General features: G+C 39.3%; 1 protein-coding gene across 2 annotated transcripts in view; it reads right to left on the minus strand.

The window, feature by feature from the left end:
• The window catches only part of scp2a (sterol carrier protein 2a), a 29,438-nt gene that overhangs the window by 12,792 nt on the left and 1,076 nt on the right, over window positions 1-15,570 (minus strand). For both annotated transcript variants that reach the window (XM_008433204.3, XM_008433205.3), the window contains exons 3-14: window positions 15,367-15,424; window positions 15,117-15,188; window positions 14,863-14,994; window positions 14,020-14,084; window positions 13,603-13,729; window positions 13,167-13,230; window positions 12,959-13,045; window positions 12,517-12,667; window positions 12,288-12,435; window positions 11,413-11,520; window positions 8,405-8,558; window positions 193-292 (exon numbers count right to left, since the gene is read on the minus strand). In XM_008433204.3, the coding sequence (XP_008431426.1) occupies window positions 193-292; window positions 8,405-8,558; window positions 11,413-11,520; window positions 12,288-12,435; window positions 12,517-12,667; window positions 12,959-13,045; window positions 13,167-13,230; window positions 13,603-13,729; window positions 14,020-14,084; window positions 14,863-14,994; window positions 15,117-15,188; window positions 15,367-15,424 (1,266 nt within the window). The remainder of the gene's footprint in view (window positions 1-192; window positions 293-8,404; window positions 8,559-11,412; window positions 11,521-12,287; window positions 12,436-12,516; window positions 12,668-12,958; window positions 13,046-13,166; window positions 13,231-13,602; window positions 13,730-14,019; window positions 14,085-14,862; window positions 14,995-15,116; window positions 15,189-15,366; window positions 15,425-15,570) is intronic.

The raw sequence follows: 15,570 nt of genomic DNA on the forward strand, positions 1-15,570 counted from the left end.
TGCACTTTGAATGTTAAGGACATGAAATGTAGCAGAAGTTCTCACTTTCTGCATGTAAATATGCTGTTCTGGTCCAATAATAACCGAAAGAAGCACTCAGCCCAAAAGAGGGGAAAAACAAAACTTAAGTTTGTGACAAAATAACTTAATTTCGACTTTCTATGTAGAAAAATTCACAAATTCAATAAAAACCTGCAGCAGATGGTTCTCAATCTCCTTGAAGACGGGATAAGCTTTAAACCCTTTCAGATCCCCACCGCCGGAGCTGCTGGCTGCTGAACCGATGACATACCTAGGAGAGTTAAAAATAATTAAATAAAAACACACATAAGACTTCCGGGTGGCGCCATGTTGTAAAAGGCAGGAGAAAAGATTGCTCTACAGAACACGATTAAAACTAGCGTTTAAACAAGGTAAAAACGATAAAACATAAAGAAAATTCGCTCTTAAAGTAATATAGAACACTCATGGAAAATATGGTTAAGAAAGGAAAAAATACAGAAGAGAAAAGCGCAAAAGAGAAGAGTACCGGAATGGCGAAAGCACAGAGCCATGAAGCGGAGTACTCAGACCCGCCGAAAGAGGACCGTGATTCGGCCATACTTTCGAGCTACGAGGGCTGCGAAGAGAACACGCGGAAGCGGTATCGGACAACAAGAAAGCACTAACTCGACTCGAAGGGAGCATTGGGAGCTTATGGTCAGGACAACGTCCCTGGAACAGAAGGTAAATGACATGGAGGAGAGATTGGGAAACAACGAAGACAGGATGACGCGGATGGAGCGGGCAGCGACATTTTGCTTCGGGAAACTACTAAGCTATCAGAGAAATGCAATGACCTGGAGTCGAGGATGAGGCGCAATAACATAAGAATCCATGGCATTCCCGAGGGAGCAGAAAAAAACGACACCATCGACTTCATAACACAATTTATTAAATCTCAGATTCAAATCGCAGCCGGGATGGACTTGTGTATTGAAAGAGCTCACCGCTCACTGGTGACTAAACCAAAAGACAGCTCGGCCCCCCCGAGAGCGATCATCGTACGCTTCTTGGACTATAAAACGAAGGAACAAGTGATAAAGCAGGCCTGGAAACAGAAGATCTGCTACGAAGGACAAACTGTCTATTGCAACCAAGACTACACAACAGAGGTCCAAAGAAAAGGAAGCAGGTGAGAGAAGTCATCAAACAGCTTAAGGAGAGGAATGTGAAGGCACAGTCCCCCTACCCGGCCCAACTCAAAGTGTTTCTGGACACGGGAACAAAGATATTCAACTCAGTGGAAGAAGCGGCGCCTATGCTGAAGGAGATGGGCATCAAGGTGAAGGAGGACAGAATGGAGAGAATCCACCACGTGATGACGGAGACGGCAAAGGGGACCAGACACGGGGGCAAAAAGAGACAGTCGGAGATCACAGAGGCGGATCTGAGGGCACTCCTGGAGTGAGAAATCAGTAGAGACTGTGACAATGGTGAAAATAAGTAAGTAGATATATGCATCTCTATAGAGAGAGTAATTGTCATAATTTGCAAAGAATTGAGTGTGATATCCGTTTTCGTAAACATAAAAAAAAAAAAAAAAAACGCTAGTTACAAAACAACATATTAGATTACGAGAAAATCGTGTTCACTAGAGTGTAAGATTGAGGAGTTTTAGTCTTTAGGGCTTAGACAACTACTAGAAAGTTGTGGATGCACATAGTGCTTGTTCATCGGAGAGAAGGCCACAGCTCTCTGATGGGGGATTCTTGGAAGACGTTTGTTCATGTTCCAGTCAGTGTTTTTGGGTTCTTGTTCCAATAAGTGTGTTTATATTATGTTTCCGTTTTTCATTTTTGGTTAAGGTTTTGTCCTGTGTAGCATGTTTTTCTTGTCAAAGAGGTGTCAGGTACAGCACAGCCCCAGATATGGTAGTAATATGAATGGGCTAAATATAGTATCTTATAATGTTCATGGCCTAAACCACCCTATTAAACGAAAGAAGATTCTGACTCAACTAAAAAACTTACAGGGCTCAATAGCTTTATTACAGGAGACACACCTAACTGAGCACGAACACAAAAAGTTGAAAAGGGATTGGGTGGGTCAAGTATTCTATGCTTCATTTGGAAAAAGGAGGGGGGTAGCAATTTTAATCAAAAAAGGGATATTATTTGAAGTTGAAAAAGAGATCAAGGATAAAGAAGGAAGATATGTAATGATTGTAGGACGAATCGGTGATATGACAATTTCATTAATAAATGTATATTTCCCAAATGAGGAGAAAGATGGTTTTCTGAAACAACTAGTCAATATAATAACTAATGACGCAAATGGAATAATACTGATGGGGGGAGACTTTAATATGGTTCAAAACAATATACTAGATAGATATCCCTCTGATTACGGGCCACAAGCAACAAAATCTAGAATGTGGAATAATATTACTAAAGAGCTTGGTCTTGTTGATGCTTGGAGAAATATCAACCCCCAAAAAAGAGATTACACTTTTTACTCAAACCCACACAAAAGCTATTCCCGAATTGATTATCTATATATATCTCAGCTACATATACACAAGGTCTTAAAATGTAATATAGAAAATATAACTATAAGTGACCATGCACCTATATGGTTAATTTTAAACATAAATAAGGAACCCTGTTTCAGATATTGGAGATTGAATGTTTCAGTCATGTCCAATGAAAATACGGTCAAAGAAATCAAGGAGTCACTTAAGGAATACTTTGAAATAAATGACAATGGGGAAGTTTCACCAACAATATTATGGGAAGGAGGAAAAGCAGTGATAAGAGGGAAAATGATAGAAATATCATCCAGAATGAAAAAAGCTAGAATGAAAGAACAAAAAGAGTTGGAAAATAAGATCAAAGATCTGGAAAGGGAGCACAAACTAGGAAATAAACTAAAGGAGATAATATCTGTCAAAGCAGAAGGTTCTCTACGCTTTACAAATAAAAGATATTATGAAATGGGCAACAGGGCGAGTCGCATCTTGGCATTTCAACTTAGGAAAGCCCAAGCAATAGACACGTCCCCAAAATAAACACCCATCAAATATGCAGACTAAAACACAACCCAAAGAAATAGCTGAAGCATTCGCAGACTATTATAAAAAGCTATATGATGATTCGGACAGAAATACTCAGGATGATGAAACATCCTCTTTTTTTGAAAGAATTAGCCTCCCAACTTTGTCACAAGAAGAGTCGCTAGAAATGACCCGACCTATAACCTCACAGGAAATTCTGAACGTTATTAAGAAACTCAAAAACAATAAATCCCCGGGGACAGACGGACTGCCAGGGGAGTTTTACAAAACATTTAAAGAAGAACTAACACCAGTATTATGTAAGGTGTTTAACTATGCACTAATGACAGGCGACCCCCCCAAAACATGGTCTGAAGCCATTATATCCGTAATCTATAAAGAGGGCAAAGACCCAACTATGTGTGAAGGATATAGACCCGTGAGTTTATTATGCAATGATCTAAAAATATTATCAAGTATAATGGCAGAAAGAATGCAAAAACATATAGCTAAATTGATCAACCCAGACCAAACAGGATTTATTCCGAGCAGACAGGGAGCAAACAACATTAGAAGGACACTAAACGTAATATCATATACAAAATTTAGAGTACAACCCTCCCTCTTGATTAGCTTGGATGCCCAAAAGGCTTTCGACAGGGTAAAATGGAGCTTTCTATATCAGACACTACTAAGATTTGGATTTTCACAACAATTTGTTGATTGGGTGAAAATAATTTATAAAAATCCAAAATCCCGAATTCGAATTAATGGCTATTGTTCAGAATTCTTCGATCTTAAGAGAGGAGTCAGACAGGGAGACTGTCTGAGTCCTCTACTATTCGCGGTTAATATTGAACCAATAGCAGAAACAATAAGACAGAATAAACAAATACAGGGAATAAAAGATGAAGGAGGGGTGGAACATAAAATATCATTGTTTGCTGATGATATATTAGTACTCTTAACAGAACCACTCCAATCAGTGCCAGCTCTACTAGAGAGCCTCAAAGAATATGGGAATATTTCCGGATATAAAACTAATGAAAGTAAGTCGGTAGCAATGATGTTATCAGGTGAATGCCCAATGCAGCTAAAGAAAAAGTAAAGTTCAAATGGACCAATAAAGGATTTAGATACTTAGGTATAATTATCACACCTCAAATTTCACAATTATTCAAAGCAAACTATGAGAAACTGAAGAGGGAGATTATAACAGACCTAGAAAGATGGGAGATTCTACCACTAACCCTTGGGGAAGGGTAGAAACAATCAGGATGAATATCTTACCAAGACTACTATTTGTATTCCAGTCACTCCCAGTTTCCATTTCCAACTCCTTTTTCAAAGAGTTGGATAAAGAATATCAAGGTTTGTATGGCAAAATAAAAAGGTAAGAATTAAACTTAAAATACTTAAGTCCTCAAGAGTAATGGAGGGTTGGGTTTACCTGAATTAAAGAACTATTACTGGGCTGCTCATTTGAGAGCCATAGCTCTATGGTTAGCAAAGGATCATGAGACAATATGGGTAGATATGGAGCAAAGAGCCTGCCCAAAAATGTCACTAGATACACTGCCCTTTACAACAAAGATGGTTCAAAGAAATCTTAAGATTAAAAACTATTGGGTTAAGGAAACAATTAAAATCTGGTCAGGAATAACAAAGAAATTTAACCTTCCTGACTCTATATCAAAAATTTTAAAAATAGCTAAGATTCCAGATTTTACCCCAGCTTCTATGGATGCAGGGTTTGAAAAATGGACAAAAGGAGGACTGGTATTTATGGCACAGCTCTTTAAAGGGTCAACAATGAAATCTTTTGAACAAATTCGAAAGGAATTTAGTCTACAAAAAACTGATTTTTATAGATTTTTACAAATTAGACATTATATCCAGAATCATAGTGACTGGCAGAAACTTTCAGCAGACATGACAAAGATGGAAGAGATTCTATTATCAATAGCAAAAGGTGATTCTAAAAAAGGTCTCATATCAAAAATATACAAAGGCCTGCAATATGAATCTAATGTAAACAATAAAGAAATTAAGGAGAAATGGGAATTGGAGGCTAACATAATAATAGCAGACGAGGATTGGGAAGAAACATTTAGCTCTGGACACAAATTAACTAATAGTCCGACATGGAGGGAGTTTGATTGGAAGGTTAAGATGCGTTTCTTTAACTCTCCAATCATCACATCTAAATATGCTAAAACATCCCAGCTTTGTTGGAGAAACTGTGGAAAGGTGGGGGATTTTACTCATATATTCTGGATTGCCCGAAGGTGGTCGAGTTCTGGAAAAATGTCCAAACAGATAAAAAGTATTGTGGGCATTCAACTGGATCTGGATATATCTGTCTATATATTAGGAATAATACCCCCTGACATGATCAATAAAGAGAAAAAGTACCTGATCAGAGTTTTGCTTCTGATTGCTAAAAAGTGTATAACGTATAATTGGTTAAGGCCAAAGCCTCCCACCATTACACAGTGGCGAGAGAGGATTAAACAAGTCTATATAATGGAAAAAACAACATCACGACTACAACTTAAGATGGAGACCTTTGAAACAAGATGGATGACTATATCTAAACTCATAATGTAACCTCGACACCTACTTCCTTTTTTTTTTTTTTTTTTTTTTTTTTTTTTTTCTCTATGTTTTAAAATTTGGTTTGTAATATTATTATTATGTTCCTGGTCTTTGTATTCTTGATGTCTTTAATGTGGATTGAAAATAAAAAGTTCAAAAAAAAAAAAAACACACATAAATGCATTCCCGCTGAGGTTATGGGTATCAGTTTGTTTATGTCTAAGTAAGAAGATGAAAATCACAACTTTTTCTTTTAAAAACATGCATCCTGGGTGATTTAGTGCAGCACCACTAATGCTACAGGCACTCCCTTAGTGTGATCAAACACACACCTCCAGTCCAAACACCCGCTAGCAGAAAACCTCTTAATTGCGGTCGGTGACTTAAGTGGAATAAGAGCGGAGTCAAAGCTCTTGCTGCTCCTCAGGAGCATGGGCCGAACCGCACAATTAAAATTTTTTCCCCGTTCAGCTCAACCATTTACAACCTGATCTCATTTTCTACCACAACATGCAAATACGTTGGTTACAACTGTAGGAAATACACAGGACAATATGTCACCAATGCTTTTTAACAAAACAACAAAGTGACCTGACCTGATTTCTAAATGTACAGAACGGACCACATTTTGGACTAAATGTAGGAGGGAAAACGTGAAGAAAACATTGGAATTAAAGACAGAGAAACACAACTTAGATCTATAGGGGCGAAGGATTAAACCGCAGCCTCAGGGAGCTACAGGGAAGATTAAAATCTTTTAGGACTGCACTCTTGGCAGTTTCTGTTGGTAGATGCTGCAGAAACACAGAAAATTCACAACGCAAATACCAACTGTATGCAAACGAGGGTTACAAACTGTTGACAGCACTAAGATACAACACCTTGCAACAGCATTCCCAGCCCTTCTTTACAAGCTGAAACTTCTTGTTGGGTATCTGCAGGTTTCAGCAAGTTCAATTTAAAACTTTATAAGACTTTTTTAATGCCACTAGTACTTAGCTAGCTAGCATTATTAGCTAGCTAATATACCTAGCCAGCAAGGGTATATTATGATGACAAAATTTAAGACTTGTGATTAACATATCTAAGGCCAATATTATTTTTATTTTTTAAATTAATTTAAATTTTAAGGCCTTATTTTTAGATACGTAAATTTAAGACTTTTTAAGGATGTACAGACAACCTGAATTACTGATGGGTCTGTTGGTTTGTACTAAATTTGCATATCTACAGACTAAACCCTTAATATGTAGATGGACTAAAATCTTTGCAAAACAACTCTAGCTTTTATTTTATTTTACGTTTTTCATTTCATTTATTTATTTCATATGTGGGTCCTATTTACATTACTTGTAATTTCAAACTCATGTTAAATTTTTATATCATTAATGGTTTTATTTATATTTACTAATATTTAACACTTTGAATTAGAGTAGCTTCTCAACAGATAAGCAATTTCACCTTGGTGATCAATGGACCTTATCAAGCTCCGCCCAGAAACACCCCTCGAAAGTCCCACGTGACTGCATGTCTCACAAACAAAGCCTCGCGGAGCTTAGTTTCTATTTCTATGTGTAAGCATGGCGTCTTTCATTTTGACTGACTCTTTGCAGAGTATTTCTGAGTCGATTAGTGTAGCATTTCTGCCGGATTTTCAAAAAATATCAGCCACGACAATGGACAGGGGAACCAACAAGTTCATGTCATCTTTTTTGGACAACATCAAGGTGTTTGAGCCACGCGATGTCTCCAAGATTGTGCGCGTCACAGCTAAATGCTACCGGTCGATGAGGAAAACAGCAGATCCTCACACCCTCAGCATAAATATAGCTGTGGACAAGACCACTGACGCCTATTGTTCTTGCAAGGCTGGGTAAGTCGGGCATTCATGGTTTTGAGGGTGATTTCTGTTGGCAAATGTTCGAATGTGCCTAGGCCTGATACATGGTACTCGGTGCTAGCGTGGCTAACACGATTACAGTTTAGTAAAAAGCCTTTTCAGGTAAAATAAAATCTTTAATGTATGTCAGATACGGTACACATTGCATATTGATCTGTTCAACTAACGTAAGACTGTAACAGACAGGCTTCAAGATGTAGAAGTTGTATCGGTACTGCCATTATGCTGTACTTGGCTAAACGGTTTTCATATTGGATGTGTTTATTATTGACTGTTTTTTCCATTCACTAAACACAAAGGAAGGAAAGCAATAATACTTACACCAGCAGACACTCCTTTGTTCTTATTGATCCTATGACGGTTGAGCTGCAAATGTGGTTGTGCACAAGCTTTGATCCAAGCAAGGCATTCCGTTTCAGATTTTGGAAATCTGTGAATTTTAGTTCCACAAATACAATCAGGATACCTGACATCGCCTGTGCAGATACCTCACTGACAGTGGAGAACCATTCTTTTTCGCGTTCTGACGCAAAAACTTTCTGCCGGTCTGCTAGTCCACAATGTACATTAGCATGAGTTTACTACTGTAGCTTGTGTTTGTGAGATGGTCACGCACGTGGTAGCTGCGCTGTGACGTGAAATGGGCATTAGCCAATGAAACGCGGCCGCTGTGGTAAGGTCCATGAAGTACTTTCTGGTTCCGATCAGAATTTTGCTCTTCCCAATTAAGCGCTATGTTACATTTCTCTATCATATTAAACACATCAAACGTCACACAGTTGGTATTTGAAAAGACGCAGCAGGAGTTAAATGGATACAAATACTGTGGCAGTGCGCTAGAGTAATGTTACACGGGGGTTCTGACGGGTCACCTGGACTCCTGGGGGAACCCCATCTTGTAGATTGTGATGACCACGGCTCCCCCCAGGCCGATGTTGTGCTGCAGGGCCACGTTGGCTCCAGGGACCTGCCTCCTGCCAGCCTGTCCCCGCAGCTGCCAGCAGAGCTCGGCACACTGAGCCAACCCTACGAGGAACACACACACACGCACACCCCATGAGAGGCTGATGATGTGGGAAGCAGACTTTACAGGCGGAAAATGATCGTCGTTATCGTCAGGATACGGACAAGAGGCAGCGAAGGAAACGAAGGCACGTCTGCTAGGCTTCCTTTTATAAACTTATATGTTTAAATCCAGAAAAAGATTGTCCTTTGAACGGCAGGAAACCCTCAAAGGAACAACTCTGAAGTGACATAAAACTGTACTGTATGAAGGTGACCTTAAGGCACAAAGCCTCAGCACTTTCTCGTTGGATTTCACACAGCAGCCACTGTGACTCTGCTCATACCATCTCACTTTTGGTAAACTTTGTGAAAGCATAAATCTAGCAACAGAAATACAGAGACATGTTCAGTTGTCAAGCTCAACAGGGTCTTCTTTCCCCGCTGATTCTGCCAAGCCCGTTCCCTTGGCTGTGGTTTCGCTGGATGGGAGTTAGGGACAGTGGGAATCTCGTTCATCCATTCATGCGCGTCACTAATTAGATGACGAGGCATTTGGCTACCTTAAGAGAGTCATAGTGGTTTAATGTCTGGAAGAATTAATCCAAAACTCTAGGCATGTTTCTGAAGAGGGATAATATTCTAACATGATATAAAGCAAAAGCAATGGTGATTTTACATAACACTGCCCCTTTAAAAAAAAAGTGTGTGATCATAAATCAATTTCTACAGCAATGTTTGTTGCACAGGTTCTTTGAGAAGCAAAAGGGAAACTCTCTAACAGAGACCAAGTTAATACATACAGATTTCATTTAAAGAGACAGTCGCCGTTTTCCCAATGTTGCTAGCAGAATTTTATTATTGCTGCTGCTGCTTATTTACATTTCTTTTAAACATTGACAATTGAACAGTCTGATTCAAGTGTCCAATTATAATTCTGGCTTTGCTGCAAAAAATAAAATACAATTTTTAAAACTGTAATAAAGTTGATAAATATAGAAGTAAACCACAGACGCAGCTACCTCGATGCAAATAGACAGCATGTTGCCACTGGGAAATACTCAAAAGGAAGAATAATTACAGCATTTAGTTATTCAATTAAAGAAATCGCGACATACGACTGGAAAAACTAAAGCTATCGGACTGAGAGAGGCGCCGTGACGACTGCTAATCTGACAACTCACTCCATGATCTCACTCGCGGCTGCTCCTCTGCTGCCCTGAAATTACAGCTAAGCATTTCATACCACATTAATTAGCCTTCAAATGCGTTTTGCCATTCAACAGCACTGATTTAATACTCTGCAAGGGAATTTATTATCTGGAATGCTAATTAGGAGATCTACAGATGGCTCCTCTGGGAAGACGTAAAGAGTCGGCGGATGAATAGTTCATGGTGGGTATTAAATAATCAGCAAAACATTACAACCACTCACTTCACGTTGTGGAAAAACTCAATCTTACCAAGCACTTTTAGTCCAGTTTCTAATCCAAATATTTTAGTGCCCTTGAAATAAGACAAAGCTAACTTACAAGTAACTTTTCAGCAAGAAATAGGAGCTTGTTTTAAGTAATTAAATCCTTAATATTGATAAAAAAGTTGCAGTTCCACTGGGAGATTATTTCACTTATAACTAGTCTTTTTTCATCAATATAAAGGAAATGTTGACTTAAAACAAACTCCTGTTTTTTGCTGAAAAGTTAATTTTAAGGTAGTTTTGTCTTGTTCATTTGCACTAAAAACTACATTAAAAATACTTAAGATGTTGTGTTTTTTTTTCCAACGTTGGATATTTTACCCTATTTATTACTTATACAAATCAACCATGATTAATTTTTTGTCAAAAAATAAACCCTTTAATAATAAATAAAATAAGATAAAAACTGATTTCTACTAAATCATGACAATTAAATAGTATTCACCCCCTTTCAAGTGACTGACCTAATTCAACAGAGGTCCAGTCGATTGGTGCCAACAGTCTCAGTGAGTGGAAAGGAGATCAGCTGGTTGCAGTCAGTGTCTCCAGTGATTGTAGCATAAAGACACCCGGTTCTGACTAATATCGCTGGTTACTGTATTCCTTCTGCTGAAAACATATTGTGATATAACAATTATTATAGCCATAATGATATTATCTGTAACTTTGTTTGTTGTTGATTAGATAATTAGGACTGAAGATCTTTTTCAAGCTGTCCAAAACTCTCCCGTGAGACTTCTGATTCGATTAAACAAAGGAAACGTTGTTACTGCCTGCTAATAAGACCACAGTTTTATATAAAAAATAAAAATAAAAAATATTTTCAACTTATGACAATATTGAATTTCTGGATATCATGAGAATAATCTGAAAGAAGATCCATTGGTGAGTGAGCCAATAGCTCAGAGCAATCGAAGGAGGGATGCCCCGAGGATTCGATCTGGGAAATCGTGTGATTAAAGGAGGACAGGCAGTGAGAAAGCAAATTAGATATAAAAGTATAAAGCAGACAGACAGAGACGGGCTCCTCTCCACGTCCCGCTCCAGTGGATTGGAGCGTTTTGAGGCCGTCTTGGTGCTGCAGAAGCAGGCTGAACCGGTGGCCCAGTCTGCTTGTTGTCAGTGATTTAAAATGTGAACAGATTACAGAAGAGAAGAGGCGGGCCGGGATGTCTCATGCAGGCTAAGCATCACTTTAACCCACTTCCAGTCTGACTGTCCACCAACGGGAGAAAGATGCCCTCTAGTGGCTACAGTGGAAACTTTTCAGAGAGCCAAAATTTACATTTCCAGAAAAGAAAATCATGAAACTAACAAAAAAAGAAAAAAAAAAGAGAGTTACATTTCTGAAACCAATAAGCAAAGTAAAAGGGAGGCTCAACAACGATGCTGTCTGCACACCTGTTGCACCGAGAGGATGTCCTTTAGAGATGAGACCACCGCTGGGGTTGATCACAAACTTCCCTCCGTATGTGTTGTCCCCTCTGTCAACCAGTTCTCCTGCTTTACCTGGAAAACACAAATGGGACAACAGTTGGTGACGCACTCCCCAAATGGGATCTTTATGGAAGAAAGCCATTTTAAAGCCAGGAACAAACTACGTCTGGGTCAGCAAACATGGGGGAGAAAATGAAAGTAAACTGAACTGTGTGTGCTGGAGAACTGAATATCAACCTGACCAGTAAAGCATAGAGGTGGAAACATCATGCTGTGGGGTGTTTTTCCTCCAACAGAAACATGGAACAGAATAGAAATTTGGTAACGAATGCCGTTATTAAATTTATAAGCAGTTTTTTTTTTCCATGTAATAAATTGACATTCAATGACTGGATCACATTAAAACACCAGTGGTATTGTTTTAGATCTATTTTTTTATTAAGTTAGAAACTGTACTTTTTTTTCTATATATCTCAATATCCCACAGAAGGAAACATTTTCTTTCTGCAGTTTTATGTTTTTCTTCATTTTAAAATCTAAAACCAGAATTGGAATGGGATTCTTTAAAAAAAAAAAAATCACATGTTTTTCAAGTAGACGATTATCAAATATGTTTAAGTTGTCCATATTTGCGCACTTACACTAATTATAAATTAACTAAAACATGATGACATGTTTAAAATTACTTTATTTGGAAAAAACTAACACCACCAGATGCTTCCTGTCTGGCTGCGAAGCTGGCTACTGTGCACTGCGCTGCTTTCAGGAGTGAAGCAAAACTAGAGATGATGCGTACAGGAAAACATACAATAAGCTCGACAACACAGTCCTTGTTTTACCTTCTTCACATAAGCCCAGAGCCTCATATGTGATGAGCTCGTTGGCGGAGAAGCAGTCGTGCAGCTCGACCACGTCGACGTCGCCCGGCTTCAGGCCCGCGGCCTCGAAGCACTTCTTAGCCGCCAGCCGAGACATGTCGTACCCCACCTGCACGGCACGGGGAAAACGCTTACGGCTCTCAAAGCTGTCCGTTAAATCATCAGAACAGGTTCGTTACACACGGCGTACCATCTTAATGCAGCTGTTTTCGCTGAACGTGGAGGGAAAGTCCGTCACCATCTCCTGAGCAACGATCTCCACCGCCTGGTTTTCAAGGTGGTGCTTCCTAACGAAGGCCTCGCTGGCCAAAACCGCAGCTCCAGCACCGTCTGAAGTTGGGCTATAAGGAGAAAACAACACTCTGGTTAATCTCTGCTTCTAAAGCTAACGGCTCCTACTAATACAATTTGGAATGGAATTAGTTTGGGGAGAGATAATGCACATTAATATTTCTGTAAATGCACCAGAAGTAGCCAAAAAGCTATTTTTCCACCTGTTGTCCCTGAACAAATAAAGGTTATACAAAACAAGGTTAAAATGACACTAATTTACAATTCAGCATAACAGTAAATACAAAACCAAAAGGAAACTACAACATAATTATTAGAAAATGTTTAAATGATATTCCTACCAGCACTGCAGCAGAGTGAGAAAGTCAAACACCTTCCTGGAGTTCATCACCTGCTCCAAGCTGTATTCATCCTGGAACTGGGAATACCTGCAGACGACGTACAATTTAAAAAGATAAAAAACACACACACAGTTCACAGTTCACCTCATGGTGTAACACACAAAGGTAAAATCCAAGGACACAAACTGCTACTTCCCCTCCATCTTACGGGTTATTAGTGGAATGCTTGTGGTTTTTCCAGGCAATCTTGGCAAAGTGTTCTGGTTTTGTACCTAAAAAAGTAAAGAAAATAAAAAACAAATAAAATCTAATATTAAAGAAGAAATAAAAAGTTTTCTCATGTCAGCATTTATACAGTAACTAACAAACATATGACAATAATATGATAAAAAAAAAAAAAATCACTTGAATCTGATCTTAAATGTAAGATAATAGATAGCGGTCAGCAAACTTTCGCTAATCCGCTAAGGAGCTGCCATGTTGATTTAACTCTCTGACAGCAGGTGTCGCTCTGGAGCACACTGTTGTGCTTTAACGCATGAAATGATCAGTGCAATGACCTTACAGAAGCAACTATTGCTGCTTATATCTATTATGTTTTATTCTGTCCGCAAATTTAAGCTAATAACATTTTTAAAAAGTACCGTATTTCTCCATGTGCTCCCTGCCGGCGTTGCCAAACATCTGCGGTGCTCCTGGAGCCGCTGCCATCCCGTAGCGGTTGATCATCACCTCCATGTGCTTGTCCATTGGATTGGTCCGATCCATGTACTGAAAACAAGAAAGAAAGAAAGAAAAAAAGACTTAAAATCAGTTACAGCTACATAACATAGATAACTTACAAAAAAAGACAACTTACAAAAAAAAAGATGAGAATGATTAGGGTTTTGACCACTTTCATGGAGAAATATTCGAATTTTCAAGAGTCCTCAGTTCTGTGGCTGTTATTTCACATCATAAGATGAAAACATTGAAGCAGAAGGATGGGATGAACCAAACAATGAAGGAAGAAAGGAGAGACACTCTGTTCTGCTGCTCAACAAGAATTGATGAGATTGTACCTTTGAAGTCAAGGAGCCTTTCTCCATCTTCTCAAAACCAAGAGCAAGCACGCAGTCGGCAAGACCTGCAAGATGTTAACAAGACGCGGATTCAATTAGAGCACAGGGTTGGAGTCTACTGCAAAGGTTGCTGCCATTTGATGTTTTTTTGCTAAACTGACATTGTTAGACTCAAGTGATCAGGCATAAGTTCTGTTTATCCAAAAGGTACGCAGTCTTGTATGGTTTCCTTGGGGGGAAAAAGGGCTGTTTTCATATTCGAGTCTGGTAGACTTGGTTCTATTGGGGATTGGAATTTCAACATTTGTTACATTTTCAGTTGGTGCGCTTCACTTTCACACTGCATCGTGTCAATTGAGCCAAACTCACAGAAAACCTGCTCCCACCCCTCGCCTGTGGTGGCGTTGCGCCAAGAAACGCAACAGTAAACGGCACAAAAACCTCAGAAGACAACACCGGGCGCTGCTTTCATCTTCACAAAATGTAAACAAAAATGAAGCGATGTCATATGTTCACGGTTGGAGGATTTCTCTTGTCATTTCTAAAAGACCACAAACCGTTTCTCTCTCTAGAGCTAGACTCAAGTTTGTTTTGGTTACCCAGAATGCTCTGCACCGTAGTCCATGGACTTGGATCCACGTACATTCCCGAACCGTGCCAGAGTTCACTTCAACCAGGTTTTCAGGTGGACCAGAGTTCACTTTTTTGGTTTGATTGCATGTTCAAAAATCCCCCAAAATGAACCGGATTTTCTGAGCAAACGAATTGGAGTTGGACCAAAGCGGAGTGAACAGGGCTGGCATGAATGCACAGCAAAGTCTGGCGCTTTTTTCTGGGACTCACCTCCCTGGATCAGCTGACGAGCCATGAAGAGAGCGGTGGAGCCGGTAGAGCAGTTGTTGTTCACGTTGATGATGGGGATTCCCGTCAGACCCAGGCTGTGGTAAATCGCTCTCTGGCCACACGTGGAGTCCCCTGCAGGAAAGAAACAGACGTTAGCAATCAGGTCAACTGAAATCTAGAATACAGGAATTTTTATATAAACCAATATATATATATATTTTTAAAAAAAAAACATATTCCACTGAGAGTCTTACCGTAAACATATCCTACACAGGCCTGTTCAATGGCCGAATACGGGATCTTTGCATCTTTAAGAGCTTTTTCACCTACAACATAGACAAACACGGATCAAACATGGTTTGTATGTCACGTGACATAAGCCCCCCCCCCCCAACAAAGTCAAGGTTCTGGAGTGGCCAATCTTTAGAAAAAATGTCATTATTTATAGCTGTGCACATGTCTTCAAAATGAAATCGAGCTCCATCTTGTTGCATCAATGATCACCTGCTTCTTTGGCCATGTCAGGGTAGTCATAGTCCCCTCTTGCTCCAGGCTTGTCAAACTGCAGAAAAACACAGACAACCCAAACTGATCAACGGTTTTGAAATTATAACCCGGTACTTTACTACGTTCTCTCTCCAAATTGTTAGGTTTTTTTCCCCCTCTCCCTTTATGTCAAAAAACTACATCCTTCGTGGCAAATATGAA

This window comes from Poecilia reticulata, chromosome 17 (genome assembly GCF_904066995.2).
Source record: "Poecilia reticulata chromosome 17, P_reticulata-male-v2, whole genome shotgun sequence".
NCBI classification, from domain to species: domain Eukaryota; kingdom Metazoa; phylum Chordata; class Actinopteri; order Cyprinodontiformes; family Poeciliidae; genus Poecilia; species Poecilia reticulata.